At 49.6% G+C, this 19975-nt stretch overlaps 1 protein-coding gene across 1 annotated transcript; it reads right to left on the bottom strand.

Moving 5' to 3' along the window:
* Window positions 1–73: 73 nt before the first annotated feature.
* On the bottom strand, window positions 74–18743 carry wwc3 (WWC family member 3). The gene is made up of 23 exons (XM_078108756.1): window positions 17810–18743; window positions 11776–11885; window positions 10773–10973; window positions 10524–10600; window positions 9285–9364; window positions 6954–7083; window positions 6594–6734; window positions 6065–6132; window positions 5283–5531; window positions 5095–5184; window positions 4474–5015; window positions 4271–4391; window positions 3567–3647; window positions 3397–3483; window positions 2942–3137; window positions 2691–2858; window positions 2453–2568; window positions 2213–2360; window positions 1966–2133; window positions 1797–1889; window positions 1488–1703; window positions 1268–1395; window positions 74–730 (listed from the first exon to the last, which is right to left on the bottom strand). The coding sequence occupies exons 1-23, from the start codon at window positions 17953–17955 to the stop codon at window positions 664–666; spliced, it is 3423 nt and encodes a 1140-aa protein (XP_077964882.1). The 5' UTR covers window positions 17956–18743; the 3' UTR covers window positions 74–663.
* Window positions 18744–19975: the final 1232 nt, after the last annotated feature.

Raw genomic sequence — 19975 nt, 5'->3', positions numbered from 1 at the left:
CTGACACAGTTTAGGAAGAAACTGCTGCGTGAGCAGAAAAGGAGACGGCGATTTAAGAAGCACGGAGACGCAGTTTATAGGTTCTTTTTTATCTTCACAAGAGGCAACACTGCCGATGTTATACAGACATCATTAAAAAAAAAAATCTGAATACAGTGTCTCGTATATCCCTCCGTATAAGTACAAGTAATATTAATAACAAAATGGTAATGGCATCTGTAATAAAAGTGATTACAAAGTGACATTATGTAAATAACTCTTAAGAATTAAGTAACAAATCTGACAATAGTTCCATTTAACTGTATGTAAAAACATTGAAGTGCTATTTGTTCAAAGCTACACTTAAAAAAAGCAGGAAGAGTCTTTTTTAAATTTCCTTCAAGGAAAAGTACTATAAAATAAGTTACAGTACAGTGAATTTGTCCAAAGCTACTTTTGTTCCCGTCTTCCAGCTTTTTGTAAGCACAAGCAACTGATGACTGAAGATGAGTTTCCTCGTCAGAGGCGTGACCCAAAAAAAGTTTAGTGTGTTGGTGTTTGTAAGAAAAACCCTTCTAATCTTCACCCTCATCTTTGTGCCACCGAGTAGAAAAAAACTAAAAACAAGTATTTGTACTTCATGAGCTCACGTTGTCTGATAAATACTTCATGTTTCCTGACGCCTCATACGTCGTCAGCTGGCAAAGGAGGTATGTTGAACCTTGGTCTCGTGAAAAAAGCCATCTTCTCTCTGCAGAACGAAGCGAAACAACACATTTCAAAATAAAAGCATGTCTACAGAATAAGAGTTGGTCGTGGATCAGCAGTGGATTCAAGGAAGGACTGTTGGACTCTCGGTGTACTGCTGCCAATAGTCAACTTATGTTAATGCCTCCGTTATCTTCCACCCATCTGAGGCCTGAGGCATCCGGCTGAGCGAGAAAGACGTTTCCCAGCTGCGAGACGCTGCCTCGCTGGGCCGATCCCACAGAGACGTGTTGCGACAGGAACGCCGTTAGAATATGAGACAACACATTCTTCTCATTATATATATATATATATATATATATATATATATATATATATATATATATATATTATATATTATATATATATATATAGCACATAGATGTACTCGGCCCTTCTGGTTAGATGCTAAACTGGATTTCATTGTTTCAGGACCTGAACTCTGTGCAATGACAATAAAGTTGAATATAATCTAATTTCTTTGTACAGAATTTAAAATAAGTACAATATATAAAGATCAATCCATCTCACGAGCCCCCACCTGAATGTCTGCACAGGGAGGGGCTCCTTGTGGCTCTGCCCCCTCATCTGCAGCACCTCTTTGGAGGCCTTCCTCAGCCTCCGCTCGGCCGCCTCCTCCTGCCGCTGCTCCTGCTCGCTCTGATTGGCCTGCAGCACAAGCACAACAAACCGGGTCAGCCTCTCGCCGCGGCCCTGCCCCTTCCCGCCCCCGGCTCCGCCCCCCCCCCCTCTGGTCTCACCTGTCTCTGGGCCTCTCGGAGCAGGCAGCGGAAGCGCTCGTCCCTCAGGGCCCAGTGGGGGAGCTCGGCGGGCTCCTCCAGCCGGAGCTTCAGCTCCCTCAGCGCGCTCAGCTCCTCCGTCAGCTGCCTCTGACGCGTCCGGCAGGCCTGGAGGTCCAGCTCCAGGTCCAGGGAGGTGCGCGTGGGCTGCTCGGCCAGGGAGGAGCGGTACGACTGCTGCTAGCACACAGACACACACGCAGCTCAGAAACCAGACGCTCAACACAAGCGCCCCCCCCCCTCCCCCCACCCCCCCGAAGGAGACGTCACCTGTTTGAAACGCAGGGTTCTCCTTTCCAACGTGTTCCTGACAAAAGGGGATTTCTTTGGTAGCGTTGAGCTGTCACTGTCGCTGCGGTATAACTGAGAGGAAAAAATAAAAATCTGTTATTTGAGGGACCCCCCCTGCCCCCCCCCCAACAGAAAGAATTACACTCACCCTGCAGACGTACTGACTGCGAGCCCCCGGAGAGAAGGTCTGAGAGCGAACGATGGTGCTGCCGCGCATGAAAGGGGAGGCGTGACCCCAGCGCGCCCCCCCCCTCTCCTTGGGCCGGATCCGCGCCGGCTCCGGGAACGGGCCCTCGGTCATGGTGGCCTTCTCCACCTGCGGGAAGACAAGAACATCACTTAAAATGGCATCCGTGCCGCCTGGGGGGGGGGGTCTCGTGGTGGGGGTCGACTACCTTCACTGCGGACAGTCTGCTGCTCGGCTGGTCACAGCGCCCCCCCCCGCCGGTGGGGCCGCAGACGCCCTCCGCACACTCTGAGAAGGGAGCCGTGAACGCTGCGCTGTTGCTGCAGCCGCTGTCCATCGACTCCGCCTGCCAGCTCCTGCAAAGCACACACAGCCCCCCCGGACCCCCCCGCTGTCATCTTCTGCTCATTTACCAGGCGGCAGAACTACGCTAGAAGAGTCCGGCCACCTCTCAGACGCCGCCTCCTTCTTCTCCGACCTCTGCAGCTCCAGCTCGGCCTCCCGTTCCCCCAGATGGGTGGGGGCGGCGGTGGGGGTCGGGGTGGTGCGGGACGGCATGGAGTCCTGTAAAAAGAAAAAAAAGTATCATGCATCATCAAACACAACCAGCATGTGTGCGCCCTCTGGTGGCGAGGCGTCGCTAACTCCTCGTGGAGTTTGGCGAGAGTCAACCAATCACACGCTACCGTGGCTCTGGCCCTTAGCTCCTCCTCCTGGCTGTCCAGGCGCCTGCGCAGGCCGGCGCCCTTCTGTTTGGGGCAGGTGGTCTCCGGCGTGCCGCTCGGCGTCCTCAGCCAGTGGTAAACCATCTCCGCGCTCCCCTCGCAGTCAGCCAGGCTCATCTGGGCCGAGCCCTGCGAGGAACACGGCGCCATCACCATCGTCATCATCACCACCACCACCAGCACCACCAATTGGTCACGGCCCTCACACCCACCAGTAGCTCCTCCTGGGCCTCGGGTCCCAGCGAGCAGACGGACAGCTGCAGGCCGCACGCCGCCAGGGCGCCCGCGGTGACGGGGATGCGGAAGCCTTCGTTGAAGGTCATCAGCGTCTGCGGCTCCAGCGCCGTGCAGCAGTAGAAGGCGAAGGCCCGGCCGGCGTCCAGCGGGATCAGGCGCACCTTCACGTACCTGCGCACGGAGAACGAGTTCACATCCTCACGAAGGTTATTTGTAAAAATTCACTTTCTGCAAACTCTTCGCTCACAAACTACTTTATTAAAGCTGTAAAGAAGAATAAAAGTCCTGCATGTTGAATTTCTTTTTAAAAGTTGTATATTTTACCTGCAGAATGCAAAATATTTAAGACTTCCTGTTGCTAGGAAATCAAAAAAATGATCCTTCATTGTTTTATGCTAAGCTACGCTAATCATCAGCTGACGGAACCCACACTTTATATCCGTCTCTCACGAGGGACCGGTTCAAATTCTTCAGCTGCAGCAGATGAAGCCGCAGAGACTGAGAGGCGGACTCCCACCTGTGGAGACGGAGCAGCAGTTAGACACGGCGGGCGAGGTGGGGGGGTGTGGGGGGGTAACAATGGGGGGCTGGTTGACTCACAGAAGGCCCAGTTGGATCTGGGTGGGCTCGCTCACAGGAGTCAGGTCTTTGACGTAGGACATCTCGTCGGACTCTTCGGCTCTGTGGAGCAGAAATGAAGTGAAGACAAACTCGCTACTTCGGCTGGAGGACGGACGAAGTGTCTTCAGGACAATGTCAGAATATCCTTAAGAAATGTCACTAAACCAAAAGATGGTTTTAAGCCCGCTATCTTTTTTTAGTGGATTTAATGGTTAATACATTTGTACTTTACGTGAAAAGAGGCGCGTGAGTTTTGCCCGTATTTAAAGAACAGAGATGGAAAACTATTAGTCCCACAAACCTTTACAAAAAGGCAGACACACGTCCTTACTTTTCACAATAAAAGCCCTCGCCACATCCTTTCTGCGTGGCTGTGTTCTCGCGTTGGTCATCCTCGTGCCCCGTTGTGTTTAGAGGCCTTTAATCCGTCAACAATGGTTCATCACAAGATTTCTGGGACAATTTATCATCCAGAACAATTCGCCATCCTGACAGGTTCTCTTTTTAAACCACTTCTGTGTTTGTGTAACGTTTCTACCTCGGATTGTTCAGATTTAAAGATTCCTCGTGTTGTAAACGCTGAACCCTGAGAGCGGCTGCAGGTGTCCTGCTCCACCACTGGGGGGCACAGTCGCTCCAGAGGGAGCTACTTGTTTACGTCTGGTGAGGGCGGAGCTCCTCACCTTCTGCCCCAGGCCTCGAACACACCGCTGTCTGTGGCCAGAGCGTCCTCGGACACGCCCACTGAGACTCTCCGGGCCCGCCGCCCGCTTCTGTTGGCGCTGTTTCCCCTGAGAGTCACTCCTAAACGGGGGGGGGGACACACCCAGTGAGACGTCTGATGGATTCTGTTATTTGGGAGAAGCACTGGCTCTGCGTCACTTGCCTGTGGAGGAGAAGGCGCCCTGAGTGGCGGCGTCCCGCTGGTGCACGCCGGCGGGGCCGAGGGCGTCCTCGCCGGCGTGGGGCGGCGGCTGCGTCTGACCCCGCAGCCCCTCCAGCAGGCCGCGGCCCGCCTGCTCCATGTACTCCTCCGTCATCTGGGTGAGGGGGCAGTCCTGGGGGGCCGAGTGGTAGGGCGTGTCCATGGGAGAGCTGGGCGGCGACAGCGAGGAGAGCGAGGAGCGGGAGGAGAGCGAGGCCAGGGACTGCGGGGTGTCGTGGGAGCGCTTGCTCTTGCCGTGGGTCGGCGGGTCGGGGCCGAACACGAGGCCGTCCCTGGAGGCGGGCTCCGGCTGCAGCAGGTAGCGCAGGTGGGGGTCCAGCGGCTCGCCGGCCCCGTCGTGGCGCTCGTACTGGGGCAGGCCGTAGATGTCGCTGAAGCTGATGGAGCTGAGGGAGCCGCGGCTGGAGGCCAGGGAGCCGCGGCTGGAGGCGAGGGAGCCGCGGCTGCTGCTGGACGACACCGTCAGGGAGCTGGCCGACAGGCTGCAGGGGGGGGGGGGGGCCTCACGGATCAGCACAACATTTAAGGGGAGAAGATGTAACTTCAGCTTTCGGTACGCACCTCTTCAGCTGCGAGTGCAGGTAGGTGGTGATGCGCGTGGCCTCCTCCAGCTGCCTCAGCAGAGCGTTCCTCTTCTCCTGCTGCAGGATCCTGTCATGTGCAAAGCAAAGTGCACATCTAGTCTTCTTCGCCTCCTTCGGACCAACGAGATCAACGCGTGAAAAAAATAAAAAAAGCCCTCTGCTCACCTCTGATTGGCTCCTTGGCTCTGGGAGCCGTGGGCCCGCTGCACCTCCTCCTCCACCCGGCAGCGCTCCTCCTCCAGCTGCAGCAGCGTCTCCTCGGAGTGCCGCTGCTTCCCCACCAGGACCAGCTCCTGCAGGAGCGCCTCCTTCTCACGCAGGAGCTGCATGAAGTCCCGGTCCCGGTCCGCCTCGGCCCGGCCCGACCAGCTCTCGCTGTCCAGTTGCGCCAGCTGGTGCTGAACGCTCTGCACCCTGTGGGGGGGGGGGGGGGGGGGGGGGGGGGGGGCGGCACGTTCAGTCGCTCATAAGTCTTGATAGATTAAACACCAGCGTAATGACAGTGACTCTGGCTACTGGAGCAATCGTCTTCGTCTTCATCATCATCATGGCACTTACAGCTGGGGGGTGAAAATAACCTCAGAACTTCATAAGCAAAACTGTAGATTTCAGCCTCAGATATTTAACCCTGCGTTGTGTGTGTGCGCGTGTGTTTTTGTGCGTTTTAAACCAGCTTGTGGAGGAGCAAGGCGCCCCCCCCACACACACAGACACACACACACACACACACACACGCACACACACAAAGGCAGCACACAGTCAGCAGCAGAATGTGACCACCCAGCTCATTCCGCTGGCCAGACATCGCTCAGCGGCTCGCGGCGCAAACACTTACTCCCAAGGCCCCGCCCCCCTCCGGGAACGGGCCTTCCCTCATGGTGGCCTTCTCCACCTGCGGGAAGAAAAGACAATCACGGTGCTACGACAACAAACGCAGACGCACTTACTTCTTCTTGGCTTCTTCGTACTGCCAGTTGACTTTGACTTTGTCCACCAAGTGCGAGGAATCTTGGTACTGAAAGAGGAAAGAAAGAGGAATTAATTCATTATTAAAAAGAGCCTCTGAAGTTGCATCAGGAAAAGTCTGTTCTTATATATATATATATATATATATATATATATATATATGTCTGTTCTTTCAGATTGATGGAAGGAGGTCTAGCGCCATCCTGCAGAATATCTGGTCATCAATTGAGCAGCTGACTGGTTTGCTATTTTTTTGATTCCTTGCTTTCTCTTTTTCTTCACAATCTGCTTAAGCAGATTGTGATTCTGATGATTTCTAAAGGAATCTGTTACGCTGCAAAACGTTAATGTTTTGAACTGTACTTTTCCGTCCACGATCTTCCCCATTTTGTAAAAAGAATCAAATCAGAGTAGAAAAGGTTCCTCTGTGGCCCAGTCTTTGATTACTAGATTTAAAATGTGTTGTTCATTTTGACCTGTATGGACCCCCACCGCCGCCCCCCCCCCCACCTCTCCCATGATGTCGGTCTGAGAGCCGGTGTCACAGTACTGCTGCAGGTAGCACGTGTCCCCGGGGGGTCCGGGGGCCTCGCCGGCAGGCTCGTGGACAGACGAGCTGTTCTGGCAGTTAACCGTCAGCTTCGCCAGGCTCTGCCAAGGGAGGGGGGGGGGAGAGGGGGGGGTTAAAAACAGAACAATAAAATATCTGACGTCACACACACAAAAAAGCGCATTTTAACTGGACGAAAAAAGTGCGTGTGTTCATAACTATTTGGTGACATCACCAGGAAACGCCAACGATACGCCGCTGACTCGGCCTCTGGGAGACGTGCAGAGGAGAACGGGGGAGGAGGGGGAGGAGGGGGGTACCTGGATGAGGTCCTGCCTCTCCTTCTCGCCCGTGCTGATGGACTTCTTGATGCTGCGCAGCTCGCTGAAGATGGCCTGAGCCTCGTCCAGCTTGTAGTTGGTCTGACTGCAGGACATCTTCCTGTCGATCCTGAGACACCAAGACACCCGTCAGGACACTTCCCCTCTGTGTTAGCATCCACGTTAGCGTTAGCATCGGCCCCATAAACACAACGAATGAGATGTTTATCAAATCATTAAAAAAAAAAAAAATGTATCAGAGAGTTAAATAATCTAAATGAGTTTAAAAATAAATCGTTTCAAGCTTCTATAAAAGGTCAAAAATAGAAATGATTTAATTATTTTGACAAACTTGGTATTAGCAAAACTTTTCAGATAATTTATAAGCAGAACAGAACTTCACACTATTCTATTCATATATCAAAAGAATAAGCGGACCTTTAACGTTAGACGTAAAAAGTAAATATGTGAAGGAGAAATAAGAGCAGTGAGCACAGAAACATGATCACATTGTGTCAATGGGGGCTTTGTTGAATGTTATGTATTGATTTCCTCAGGAAAAAGAGGAATTACTGATGATAATTCTGGAGGAAACCAAAACAAACCAAAGAGTCTCGTCTTAATGCTACAATGTGCCTTCAGTGGCCCAATCAGCCATATCGCTCACTGCTTTACTTTGGATATCAGGTCAGCGGAAATTAACAAGTAAAAATTAAATCATCAGATGAACATCTGAAATATTTTTGTGTGGGAGGTGACGTTTGAGCGTTTATTTTAGACTGTGGTCAGTAATGAAATACTGACGATGCATGTGACGGGTCGGTGTAAATGATGACGAGAGTCGACACCCAAACTAATCTCGCTCGTGTAGAATTTATATATATATATATATATATATATATAATCTCCACAAATACACCAGACTCCATTCACAAAAACAGAGGTTTAATCTCTCAGAGGACGGGAGGTGTTAGTGTGCAAGTCCTCCTCCTCTGAAGTACAACTATGGAGAAGAACCTCACTGCTGTCACTTTAACATCTCTATGTATTCAGTCGGCCAGAGGAGCCCCCCCCCCCCCCTCTTACCACAGCCCCCGCTTCCTTCACCCTCCTTTAACAGCAGGTACTGTTCATCAGCCCGACCCTGCCTCTTCCTCCCAAAACAAGCCGCGCTTTGTCCTCCCCTCCCCCCCCCCCAACCCCATTGCCAGGGCCTGGTAGTTTATATGCCGAGCAAAAAAAGGCACTACCCCCCCCCCCCTCCTTCCTCCCTCCCTCCCTCCCTCCCTCCTTAGCGTAGAGGAGAAAACATGTTTCAGGTTGATTTAGTTGTTAAATCCTCCAGTTAAGACAAAACAGCGTCTGAAAACATGCAAAACCTGATGCGATCCTCCTGACTCTCACGCCGTTTGGGGGGGTGAGGGGGGGGGCGACGCATTCCTGCGTCACAAGTTTGCTTTATCGGATGCGACGTGGGGCGGAGAACAATTAGCTATATCGCTGACAACCGCTGAGATCTGCAAAACAAACCGCCACAAGCCTCAAGCCCACTGGGTGAAAACCACTCCAGAGGCAAACAATAGGGACACACACACACGCACACAGACGCACACGCACAGACGCACACTTGGAGGATGCGTCCATGTTTTCTGCAAGCTGTGTATTCGGCTATTCTGGGAATCACTCGAGTGGCGTATTATCTGAGAGATAAGCGACTCTCTCTCAGGACTCAGGAAGTGCCGAGGAATTTGCTGCCAGATATCTGTGTTTTTTTTACTGTTCTCAGAGCCCCCCCCCCCCCCCCTCGCCCTCCCCCCCCTCCATGGAGCGACTTCCTCTTGGCTCCCTGCACTCCACTGGTGCATCCTCTTCCTGAGGTGGAGTCCCCCTTTTCCAGTAAAAAAAAAAAAAAAACTCTTCCCCCTTTGGCCTTTTTCTTCTTCCTCTAAACGTGAAACACGGGGACCGCGGAGCACGAACGGCGTTTACGTGTTTAAATACGGACACAAACTAAAAGTAGAGGGCAAAGAACGCGGATCTCCTCATTTGGAAAATGCTTTCAATTTCTATTTGGGTCAAAGGGCTTTTGGCTCCACGTCTTTAAAGAGCCCACTAATCAATAAATAAATAAATAGCAGATCAAACTGTATTTGTGCGTCAAATGTAACTGAAAGATATGATTTTATATGTGAATATCTCAAGAGACGGAGCAGAGAAAGAGACACTGAGGGTGAGACAGAATAGAAAAAGGGAGCCGCCGAGTTGTAGGACGGAGACGGGTGGTGGTCACGAGAGGAAAAGGGGGGAGCGGAGGGGGGGGGCAACACTCACTCCTGCAGGGTCTCCACTCCCATTTCCTTATACTGCAGCTCCTGCTTCACCTGGGCCAGCTCCTGCTTCAGTCTGGAGAGCTGAGGACACACAACAAAAAGGAGCTCAGTCCTGTTTACACACACTGTGTGTGTGTGTGTGTGTGTGTGTGTGTGTGTGTGTGTGTGTGTGTGTGTGTGGACGGTACACCGGCTCAAACGATATAAGAACTCCGTACGGTACGAATTCCTCACGTACCGTTCACACCGTGTTACGCCACAACAACCGACGTTGCTCTTCAGCAGGCGGCAGAATTGATTTCTACACGTCGTGGCGGAGCGATTTACGTCTTACGTGTGGTTATAACTTTATAGCGACAATGAATAATCCACAACAACCACTTTAACAGGCACAACAGCTTGTGACACACAAACAATTTGTAAGACTAATAGTTGTACATTTATTAAAAAAAATACCCCACCCAACTGCATGCCGGGCAGCGGACAGCCGGCGGCCCTTTTCGTCCTTTTTTGGGGTCAATGAATGAGTTTACTTGAAGAAGCAATACGTCACATACCGAATCAGAATCTTTGTAAAGACCGTGATATGGATGTGGGGCCACACCGCGCAGCCCTACCACACGTGTGAGCTCGGTGATCGGTGCGCAACAATAAAATACCTAGTTTAAAAATAAAACAATAAAATATGACCAACATTAAACAGGGAAGTACAGATTATTAGAATAGTATTAATAATACAGCAAAGCTCTACGTCGGAGTATAAAATGTGATAAAAGTTCGAGGGGAATTCGAATGAAAACGTTCATTTAATGGACTCAGAGAGAACGTTTGTCCGTTGATCATTCTGTAAACTCTGCTTTGTTAACTGTATCTGTGAAGGTTAAATCCAACATTTGCTGAGATAAAAAAACAAAACTTAGGTAGATTAGATATAAATCACTTCTAACTACCAGTATTTATGTCCAAGAGCAAGAACTACACATCTACCGGGGGGCAAATGGCTCGCAGAGATCCGTAGTGAACAAAATCAATAAAGTGTGATTTCTACGGGTGACCTCCCCTCTGCCTGACCCTTCGATGATGATGATGATGATGATGATGATCTCATCCTCCAGAAGCCTCGGTATCCTGTAGGGGCCACACCCCCCCCCCCCCCCCCCCGCCCCCCTCTGTCTCCCCACCCAGAAAAAGGGGCCCCGATCCGCCTCGGCACCATTGTTCTGCTCCCACGGTGACTCACCCGCTCTCGCCTACAAGCCACCTCTGCTTTTATTTGGTCGTGGTCGTATTTGGAGTTGGAGGAGGAGCCAGAGAGCGCTGCGGACACACAGGGGGGGGGGGGACACGGTAAAGAACATAAACACTGGATTACCCGTGACAACCAACGCGTGTCTGCAGGAACAACTGGAAGCTTTGACGCGCATCACGTTTCTTGTCAGCATTGATTGGCCCGATTGGCCGTGTGGCAGGTGGTGCGCGCTGAGCTTACTGCTGGTGATGGAGCGGTTGTCCTCGGAGAGCTCGTGGAGGAGCAGCATCTCCCGCTGGGCCAGCTCCAGACGCTGCTGCTTGACCAGGTACATCTCCTTCTTGGCTTTGAGGGCCTCCTGGGCCACCACCAGGTACTCCTTCAGCATGCGCTCCTGCTCCTGGCGCCATTGAGTCCGCGGGTTCTCGATCTGGGTGGTCTCTGGAGACGGGGGGCACACAGAAGGCGTTCACACACACACACACGCGCTTGGGTAACGCAAGGACATTTCTGTCTCTTTTACATTTGTCTCTCATGGCAACGCTTGTGTGGATGGCGTGAAGCAACACGTGAAGATAAAGACGTTCACGAGACTTGGCGAGGAACTGACCAACGAGACTCAGTGACGCCCTGATTGGACGGAAGCTTTCACTGCAGCGCACCGAAATGTGACTCAAACTTTTTGTCTTTTCCAACTTTTGGTTTCTGGAGTTTGCAGGAGAGTCGTGTTGAAGCCCCTGATTTGCATAAAGTAGGTTGAACTAATCTGGATGTGTTTTTCTTTTATCATCTACATCTGGCGTGACTTTAAAAAGAGACATTTAAATAAACGTTATCGTCCTCAGTGTGAGACCACTACGTGCACACAAAACTACGATATTCTACAATAACACTTTGTTAGAGCCAATCAGGTGACAGACAGACGTTTCCCATCATGCACCTGGGTCCAGGTCACAGGTCAGTTGTTTGGATGTTTGGTTCTAGCAAAAATTGTTTTAAAAAAAAGGAAAAGGATCTAAAACTATCAAAATATAGATGAAAGTGAAAAATATTTTGCTCGAAGCCAAAAAATGTACCCCAACATTTTAACTTTCAGGATGACGTCGTTCTGTTGGTCTGGATTTGTCTCATATTCCCATAGAGGCGTCTGACACGGAAACAAGGAGACGCAGCGGACACCAAAGCTGGAGGTGTGTGTCCTCGCTGCTGTGTGTAGGTGCTGGCAGACGAGGGGAGAACTCACTGTTGATGTGGTCGATGTAGTAAACGCCCACTTGCTGGTCGTAAACCTCCTCCCACCCGAGAGGAAGCTCGTCCCCGACGCAGTCAGCAAACGTCAGCGGCTTGGTGATCCTGAAAGGATGGAAAGGCCTCAGAGCCCGACGACAACAACGCACAACACACAGCGACGACAACAACGCACAACACACAGCGACGACAACAACGCACAACACACACACACACACACACCGCGCCGACAACAACGCACAACCAATACACACACACACGACGCACAACCAATACACACACGACGACAACAACGCACAACCAATACACACCGTGCCGACAACAACGCACACCGAATACACACACACCGCGCCGACAACGCACACCCAATACACACACACACGACGACAACAACGCACACCCAATACACACACACACGACGACAACAACGCACACCCAATACACACACACACGACGACAACAACGCACACCCAATACACACACACACGACGACAACAACGCACACCCAATACACACACACACGACGACAACAACGCACACCCAATACACACACACACGACGACAACAACGCACACCCAATACACACACACACGACGACAACAACGCACACCCAATACACACACACACGACGACAACAACGCACACCCAATACACACACACACGACGACAACAACGCACACCCAATACACACACACACGACGACAACAACGCACACACACGACGACAACAACGCACACACACGACGACAACAACGCACACACACGACGACAACAACGCACACACACGACGACAACAACGCACACACACGACGACAACAACGCACACACACGACGACAACAACGCACACACACGACGACAACAACGCACACACACGACGACAACAACGCACACACACGACGACAACAACACACACACACGACGACAACAACACACACACACGACGACAACAACACACACACACGACGACAACAACACACAACCAATACACACACGACGACAACACACAACCAATACACACACGACGACAACAACACACAACCAATACACACACAGCGACAACAACACACAACCAATACACACACAGCGACAACAACACACAACGACAACAACACACAACCAATACACACACAGCGACGACGACAACAACACACAACCAATACACACACAGCCAATACACACACAGCGACAACAACACACAACCAATACACACACAGCGACAACAACACACAACCAATACACACACAGCGACAACAAGAACACACAACCAATACACACACAGCGACAACAAGAACACACAACCAAGCGCCAAGTTGGTCCGCTAGCTACGTCCTTTACGGAGTCTCACATTTCTGTTCATAACACAATACCAACATTATTAAGATGTTGACGAGAGAACGGATCAGACTGAAGAGCTTTTGTGTGAAGAAGTGAGTAAATATGAGCGCTTGTACAAGCCGTCATTGGCGGACTATGAGGACGCCGTACGGCCTCTGATTCATGGAGGGAGATCTCCACAAACGAGGGAACAAAGTCGTGGAGGAAAATACGGGACAAATGTGTCCGTGATGAAAAGCAGCAGTGTGGATGCACGGGGCAATAAAGTCTATGATCAATATATAAAGCAACCAGCGACTTCCACACACAAAGACGTGACTCTCCAGGTCAACAAAACACGTGACTCCACCTGTTGTTCTGGAGGTGAATCGCTCTGCAACACACGCAGGACTACAACCAGGAAGTGAAACCAGCGTGTCGACGCGTAAAGACGCAGACTTTAGTTTGAACAAACATAACGTTGGTTGTCAGAATTCTTAAAATCGTTTTTAGACTAACTTTCCCCTCAGAGGGTTTGATTCAAGTTAAAGGTGAAACTATCAAATAACATTGAGGACTATTCTTTATCATTATTATAATCCTACAGAATGTAACGTCTGTTTAATTGCGGTTGACCTCTTGACATCGGGTACAAACTACTCTTTAAAAGGTAAATAAAACGAGCACAAAGCAAACAGCAGCACACTCCCCTTCGGCTCCTGGTGTGTGTCGGAGGTCAAAGGTCAAAGAGAATGACACAAAACACGTCCTCTCACAGTTCTGAGTGTTGGGTTTTGTTGGTCACGTGACGGCAGAACGTCTCGGTCTCTGAGGGAACAGAAGGAGCTTGTGTGTCCGTTATCCCCGCGATCACTTCTACCCAGATGGCGCTTATTGATCCGTAGCAGCTCGATCAATAACGCGGTCAATCGTTAACCGTCACTGTGTGAAAAAAAGTCTGACCGTCGTCATTTCAATGTTCAGTAAAACAATGACCATGTGTCTCCCACACTTTGTGTTTTGTCTCGTCCCAATGTGAACAAGGAGGAGAGCTAACAACGTTAGCAGCACCGCTGACGGCTAACCAGTTCAGTCACATCACGATGCGTTCAGGCTCTGCTCAGGGAAAACTAGGTAATTATAACGTTAGCTTGAAGTGCTAACTATGAACTCCTTAAATGTAGTTTTGGTGAGAAACTGAAGTGTGACGATGTTTTCACTTAAATCATGAACTGTTTAATACTAACGAGATTTGTTTTAATCCACATAAATATGATTATTTCCTTCTTTGACCTTGATCGTTAAACTGCAATAAATAGGTGAACTTGTCCTGGTGGGGTCGGCTGCGACCGGCCAGCAGTCGGAATGAGATTATTAATACATTTCTCCGGGATCCTCTGCATCCGAGACAGAAATCTGAAATAGCGAACGCGAGACCCCGACAGAATGACGAGCATGTTCAGCTGTGCAGGAAAGAAATGCGCCGCCGCCTCGCTAAAATATATTTAGTTGTCGAAGACATCTTCTAATTGTAGAATAATCTGTGCCGTCCCGGTGAGTCCAACGGAATGCTTCTGCGTCAATGACGTCAGCAGCATATTTGTGTGCGCGAGTCCATTTCTTTTCTTTTAAAATAATTGATTCATGAAATATATGACTTTATTCTATTAAAGTTATCCAGTTTCAATATATTTTGACTACATTCAAATAATAGCGTGTGTGAAACGACCGTTTTGACCTCCACCTGCTCCTCGTCCTCGCAGAACACCACTGTGGGCGGAATGTCGTTGGCGTGTCAGAACGGCTGTTTGTAGTGAGGAGCATCTTCTTTCTTATCACAAAGTTAAAAGTGTACTAATACTTCATTCATAAGACAACAAGCTATTCAAAGCAGCTGCAGTGCAGCATCAGTTTGAGATTTTTTTAAAAGCAGAATTCTCACACTCCGAATGTGGGCTACGTTTTTCCCCCTTTCTGAATAAGTGTGAGTGTGTTGTGGAGGCCGGTCCCACGCAGCGCGGCACGTCCTGTTCAGGGAGCATTCTTCACAATCTACGCGTGAATCGCGAGCCACTCGACATCCCACGCCGCTGTTTGGGGCCGAGTGCGTGAGTTTTAACCGCTGCAAATCACGTAGGAAGAGAGGGAGGCGGAAAAAGGAGGTTTGACCTTCCGGAACCAGGTGGAAGCTGAAGACCCGCGTAGCGTCTTCTCAAGAAAGAGAACAGAGACTAAACAGACTTAAATGACACCGAATCAAGCGATGGCGTGCTCCTAACACCCCCCCTCCCGCCCCCACGACAAAAAAAAAAAAAAGCCATCATAATGGAAACACTGGGGGAAGCAAAATAGCAGCGGGGTTCAGCGCATGTGAATAACCTCTGTGGTGGAAGCAGAATGATTGAATGTGGCGTGCTTTGTGAGCGAGCATAAAGAACTCCCTCTGGCCGGCGTTCTGTTGCATAACACGGCTAATAAAGGAGGTGCTACGGGCCGGAGGAGGAGGCAGACACGTGGGAACTGCCTCTGTTCTGCTGCTTTGTCTGGGGCCGCAGAGCAGAGCCCCCCCCCCAACAGCCCCCCCCCGGGCATTAGTGTCGGCATGCCTGACATAACGCTCATTCCACAGTCGGGGAGGAAAAGAAACCGGTCTGGAGACCTGCAGGGAGCCGCCTGAGGCGTCCGCCCTCCATGGCCGACTTCACCGGGAAGAGGGGGGGTCACAGTAATCACAGTCTGAAGATATATTCCATTCCAGCGAATAGTAAGATAATAATAAAGTGAAGATTATTGATGAAGCGTCCAACCGATTGGCTTAAATCTAACGATGGTGAAGCCGCGTCGTTTTCTGTTGTTTTTTTAGATTAAAATGAATTAATCAAATTGAATTAAAATTAAATTAAACCCAACGTAAATATATTCACTTGACTTACGGAAACGAGAAAACAAACCAGAAAATATTCACACTTAAGAAACTGGAATAAAAGAATTTGAACTTTTCTCTGTGAGGAGAAACAGTTTTCTCTTAAATTCCCTAAACGTTAGAATTAGAATTACATAACGCCTCGTTTGCGTATTCAAACATAACATTTAAGGAGTTGTAGTACAAAATGTTCTGTCTTAATCGCATATCTGTTGTTTAACTATCTCTTTCATCTCTAGGGCAAAAATGCATTTTCAAAATAGTTGCCAATTGATTGTAAAGCCGACAACTATTGATTGAGGTCTGCATCTCTAGAATGTTCTAAATACGTCAGCTGCCTTCCCTCACACACCTGAAACCACTACAACATCATCATCTGCAGCCTTTAAGCCGCCACGTGTCTCGCGTACGTTACTGATGAATAATCAATGACACGCGACCAGACAAGGAACCTTCAACGCACCACGAACAGAACAGCTGTCAGACACCGAAAACATCACTTCTACTTCTAACGCTTGTTCTCTTTTAACCCCAACTACCGCCTCTAAACGCTGGTCCCGGTCCAGGTTTGAGTGGGTTCGAATGGAGCGAGTCAGGCGCTGGGATTTATTGGCGAGTCAGTCATCGCCCGGTGACAGGAGACATTCCTCTGGCCGAGATAACGCCATAAATCACCGAGCGGCACCGGAACGAACGTAGAGGACATTCCTCAGTCATGCAAACCTATTATAAAAAAAACAAACACCACCACCACTACTACTACTTGTAGTAACAAGATGCAAGATCTTGTAGAACTGCCATCAGGGTCACAGAACAATGGTTAATCAAGGTGCAGGGAGGAGGGGTGCTTCAGGGAAATCAGGTTTCCCAACCTAGATGACATGCTTCTACCTTCCCCCTGGTTCAAATCAGTACAGAAAAAGAGACCCGCTCCCCCCTCCAGCCATCCCATAATGCAGCGGAGTTCAAAAATGTGCTATAATTCCCCAGTAATCTCTCAGAAGGTTTCTGGGCTGGTGAAAATCAGTCCCTGACAAAAAGCACATCCTCACAGCTCTCCCAGTGGCCCAACCAGCATTCCAAGCATTTTTTTATTTTTGCCACAAAGATTTCTGGGAATTGTAGTTCAAATCCCTTTTTGTTTGTTTGTTTGTTGAAACACACATTTAATGGGTTAATTTAACGATATTATGAGACTGGAGTATGAAAATATGACAATAGATCAGCTGTTTTTTTTTTTAGGTGTGAGCCAGAGATGTTTGAGGGGACTTGAAGTCATAAATGCCGCGATGATTTTTTGAAGTGAAAACATTTGAGCAGCAGGCTGACGAGTGTGTGAACAAGCCAGCTGAAGCGCGCGCGCGCACACACACACACACACACACACACACACACACACACACACACACACACACACACACACACACACACACACACACACACACACACACACACACACACACACACACACACACACACACACACAAAAGGCAGGGCTGCTGCCTCGATGTCATGTCAAAGACCTGTCAAACATTTGGAGATGGGGGGGGGGATTAGCGGCCTCGCGACGGATGTCTTCCCCTGCTGCCCCATCTCACCTGATCCCCCGGTGGGGCCTTCACGACCCACCGGGAACTTTGAGTGACATTTTTAACCCCCCCACCCCTCAAATAAACAAACAAATCGGCCTTGCCCTGAAGTCGCCGCCCCTGCTGTGGATCCCCTGCTGTAACTTATTGTTCAATTACAAACCGGCGGGCGGGCTGCTCGCGGGCCTCCGGCGTAACGTTACCTATCTCTGGGGTCAATCCACGACGTCTGCCGGGTGTTGTGGTCGATGAAGAACAGCCTGCCGTCGTAGTCGCGGGCTTCCTCCCAGCCCGCCGGCAGCGGCAGCTCGGCGCTCTCCGTCCGCTTCCCGCCGCTGACCCACGGCATCGCGTCGGGATGGTGCGCCCGGCCGGAGCCCTCTGCCCTGCTTCGCGTCCCCCCACCAGCACCACCAGCACCACCACAGCAGCGGCAGCGGCAGCAGCAGCAGCACCACCCCCGAGTTTGAGAAGTCGGGTCTTCACTGCATTACAACGGACTCGACGTCGGCGCGAATAACGGAGACCAACGCGTAAAACTTTCCCCCAAAGTTCGGCCGGGAGCACATCCGAGTTTGTCCTTCTCGAAACCCCCCCCACGGGCGAAAATAAATAAATAAAATAAGAGTTCTACCGCGGAGCTCTCACGGCGCTGGGATCCTCCATGTTCGCCTCCTCCACCATATTTCATTCCCCGTGTCCATATTCGGTAGAGCTCATTTGCATAAACCGTCGGACACGAGCGGCTGCGGTCCAGGACACGAGCGGCTGCGGTCCAATAGGAACAGCGCGCCGCTCACACTTGATTAAAGCACCGTCTCCATGAAATAATGATTAAAACTGTTTAAAGTTGTCACCTCCATGATTCCATTTGGGCGGCTAAAGAACAACAGGAGAGGCAGCGAGGTGACAGCAAGAAGAAAGTAAACTCACGTCACTGTTCAGCTGTCAGATGACGTACCTGTTGGGTGACGTAACAAAACTTCCCAATAACCTGTTGGAATAGATTCAGTAATTATAATGTCGGTGTGTGGAAACGAACGACCGATACAGAAACAAAAAGTTAGGTTCTAAATCAAGGGACAACTCCCCCTAAAACTTTTTAAAGTGGTACACCGGCGCCATCTTGTGTCCACAGCAGAAATGGCGGCAACGCCGCTGTCATCACAAAGGTGGCAAAACTTTATTGACAATCGGTATTGAGTCAAACAACACGGCGAGAATAGCGGTGTCTCTAGATTAGAAAACAAAACGTGTCATTCCGTCGTTTATCGGTGCCGTATGCATAGTAAACATCTATACTACATTACATTAAAGGTCATTTAGCTGACACTTTTATCCAAAGTGACTTACATTACGTTTTTAACTCGTGGCTTTATACATTTTTGTCCGGGGAGCAATTAGGGGTCAGGTGTCTTACTCAGGGACACTTTGACCCCTGTCTACCCCCTGCACCACATCGACCCCTATATCTATTCCATAAGCCCAGATACATACGAAGATGTTATGTGTACAACATTGAATAAGGAAATGTCAAAGCGGTTTTTAAGGCCTGATGGCGAGGCCCTGTTCCTGTTAATGTTATAAACAAAGACGGCAGGCAGACATATAAGAAATATTGATGATTTAATGACGAACCTGATGATTTCACTGAATTCATCATTCACTGGTTGATCCAGCCATATTCTGATTAGAAATATGTATTATGACTATAACTATAATAATACCAATATATATATATATATACATTCAATAAATGCTCCTCTTATGAACTGGTGAAGTTTCAAGTTGATATCTACTCTTTTATTCTTTGACCCTCTTCACCTGTAGTCATCACCGTCTTCACCGTGTCGGTTTGGAAGGTTCAGGAACAGCTTCTTCGCTGCCGCTGTCACCACGGTTGAAATGTTGTCACTCATTGATCAACACACTTTACTTCATTCCTCTCTGGATTCTGGAGGTTTCTACAGGTTTGTTCATCATTCAGACTCATTTATACTACATTGTATTATTAGAAACCTGGGGAAGACAGATTGTTTTATATCTGACAGTGTTCACTGATTTATGGAGATATAAACTCCCATGTGTCCACAGTGTTTGGAGTTGTGTTCTGTATGTGGTTTTGCATAAGATAACGGCTCATTTGCTCACTGATCACAGTGCTCCAGACCTTCATATCCACTAAATAATGACAAAGGAAAGTATCAAATATATGAGATCACTGCATCATCCATAACGTACACACATTTCACCGTAATCCAGGTGTTGTCTTGCCAACAGGAAGTAGAACAACACCGATAAGACTTTGAGGTGGAATGAGTACATTCCCTTTATCTCTGTGTAAATTTGTATAACTATGTATGTTTATA

This window comes from Gasterosteus aculeatus, chromosome 8, assembly GCF_964276395.1.
Source record: "Gasterosteus aculeatus chromosome 8, fGasAcu3.hap1.1, whole genome shotgun sequence".
Taxonomy (NCBI): Eukaryota; Metazoa; Chordata; class Actinopteri; order Perciformes; family Gasterosteidae; genus Gasterosteus; species Gasterosteus aculeatus.
This window is presented reverse-complemented; position numbering and strand designations above follow the sequence as displayed.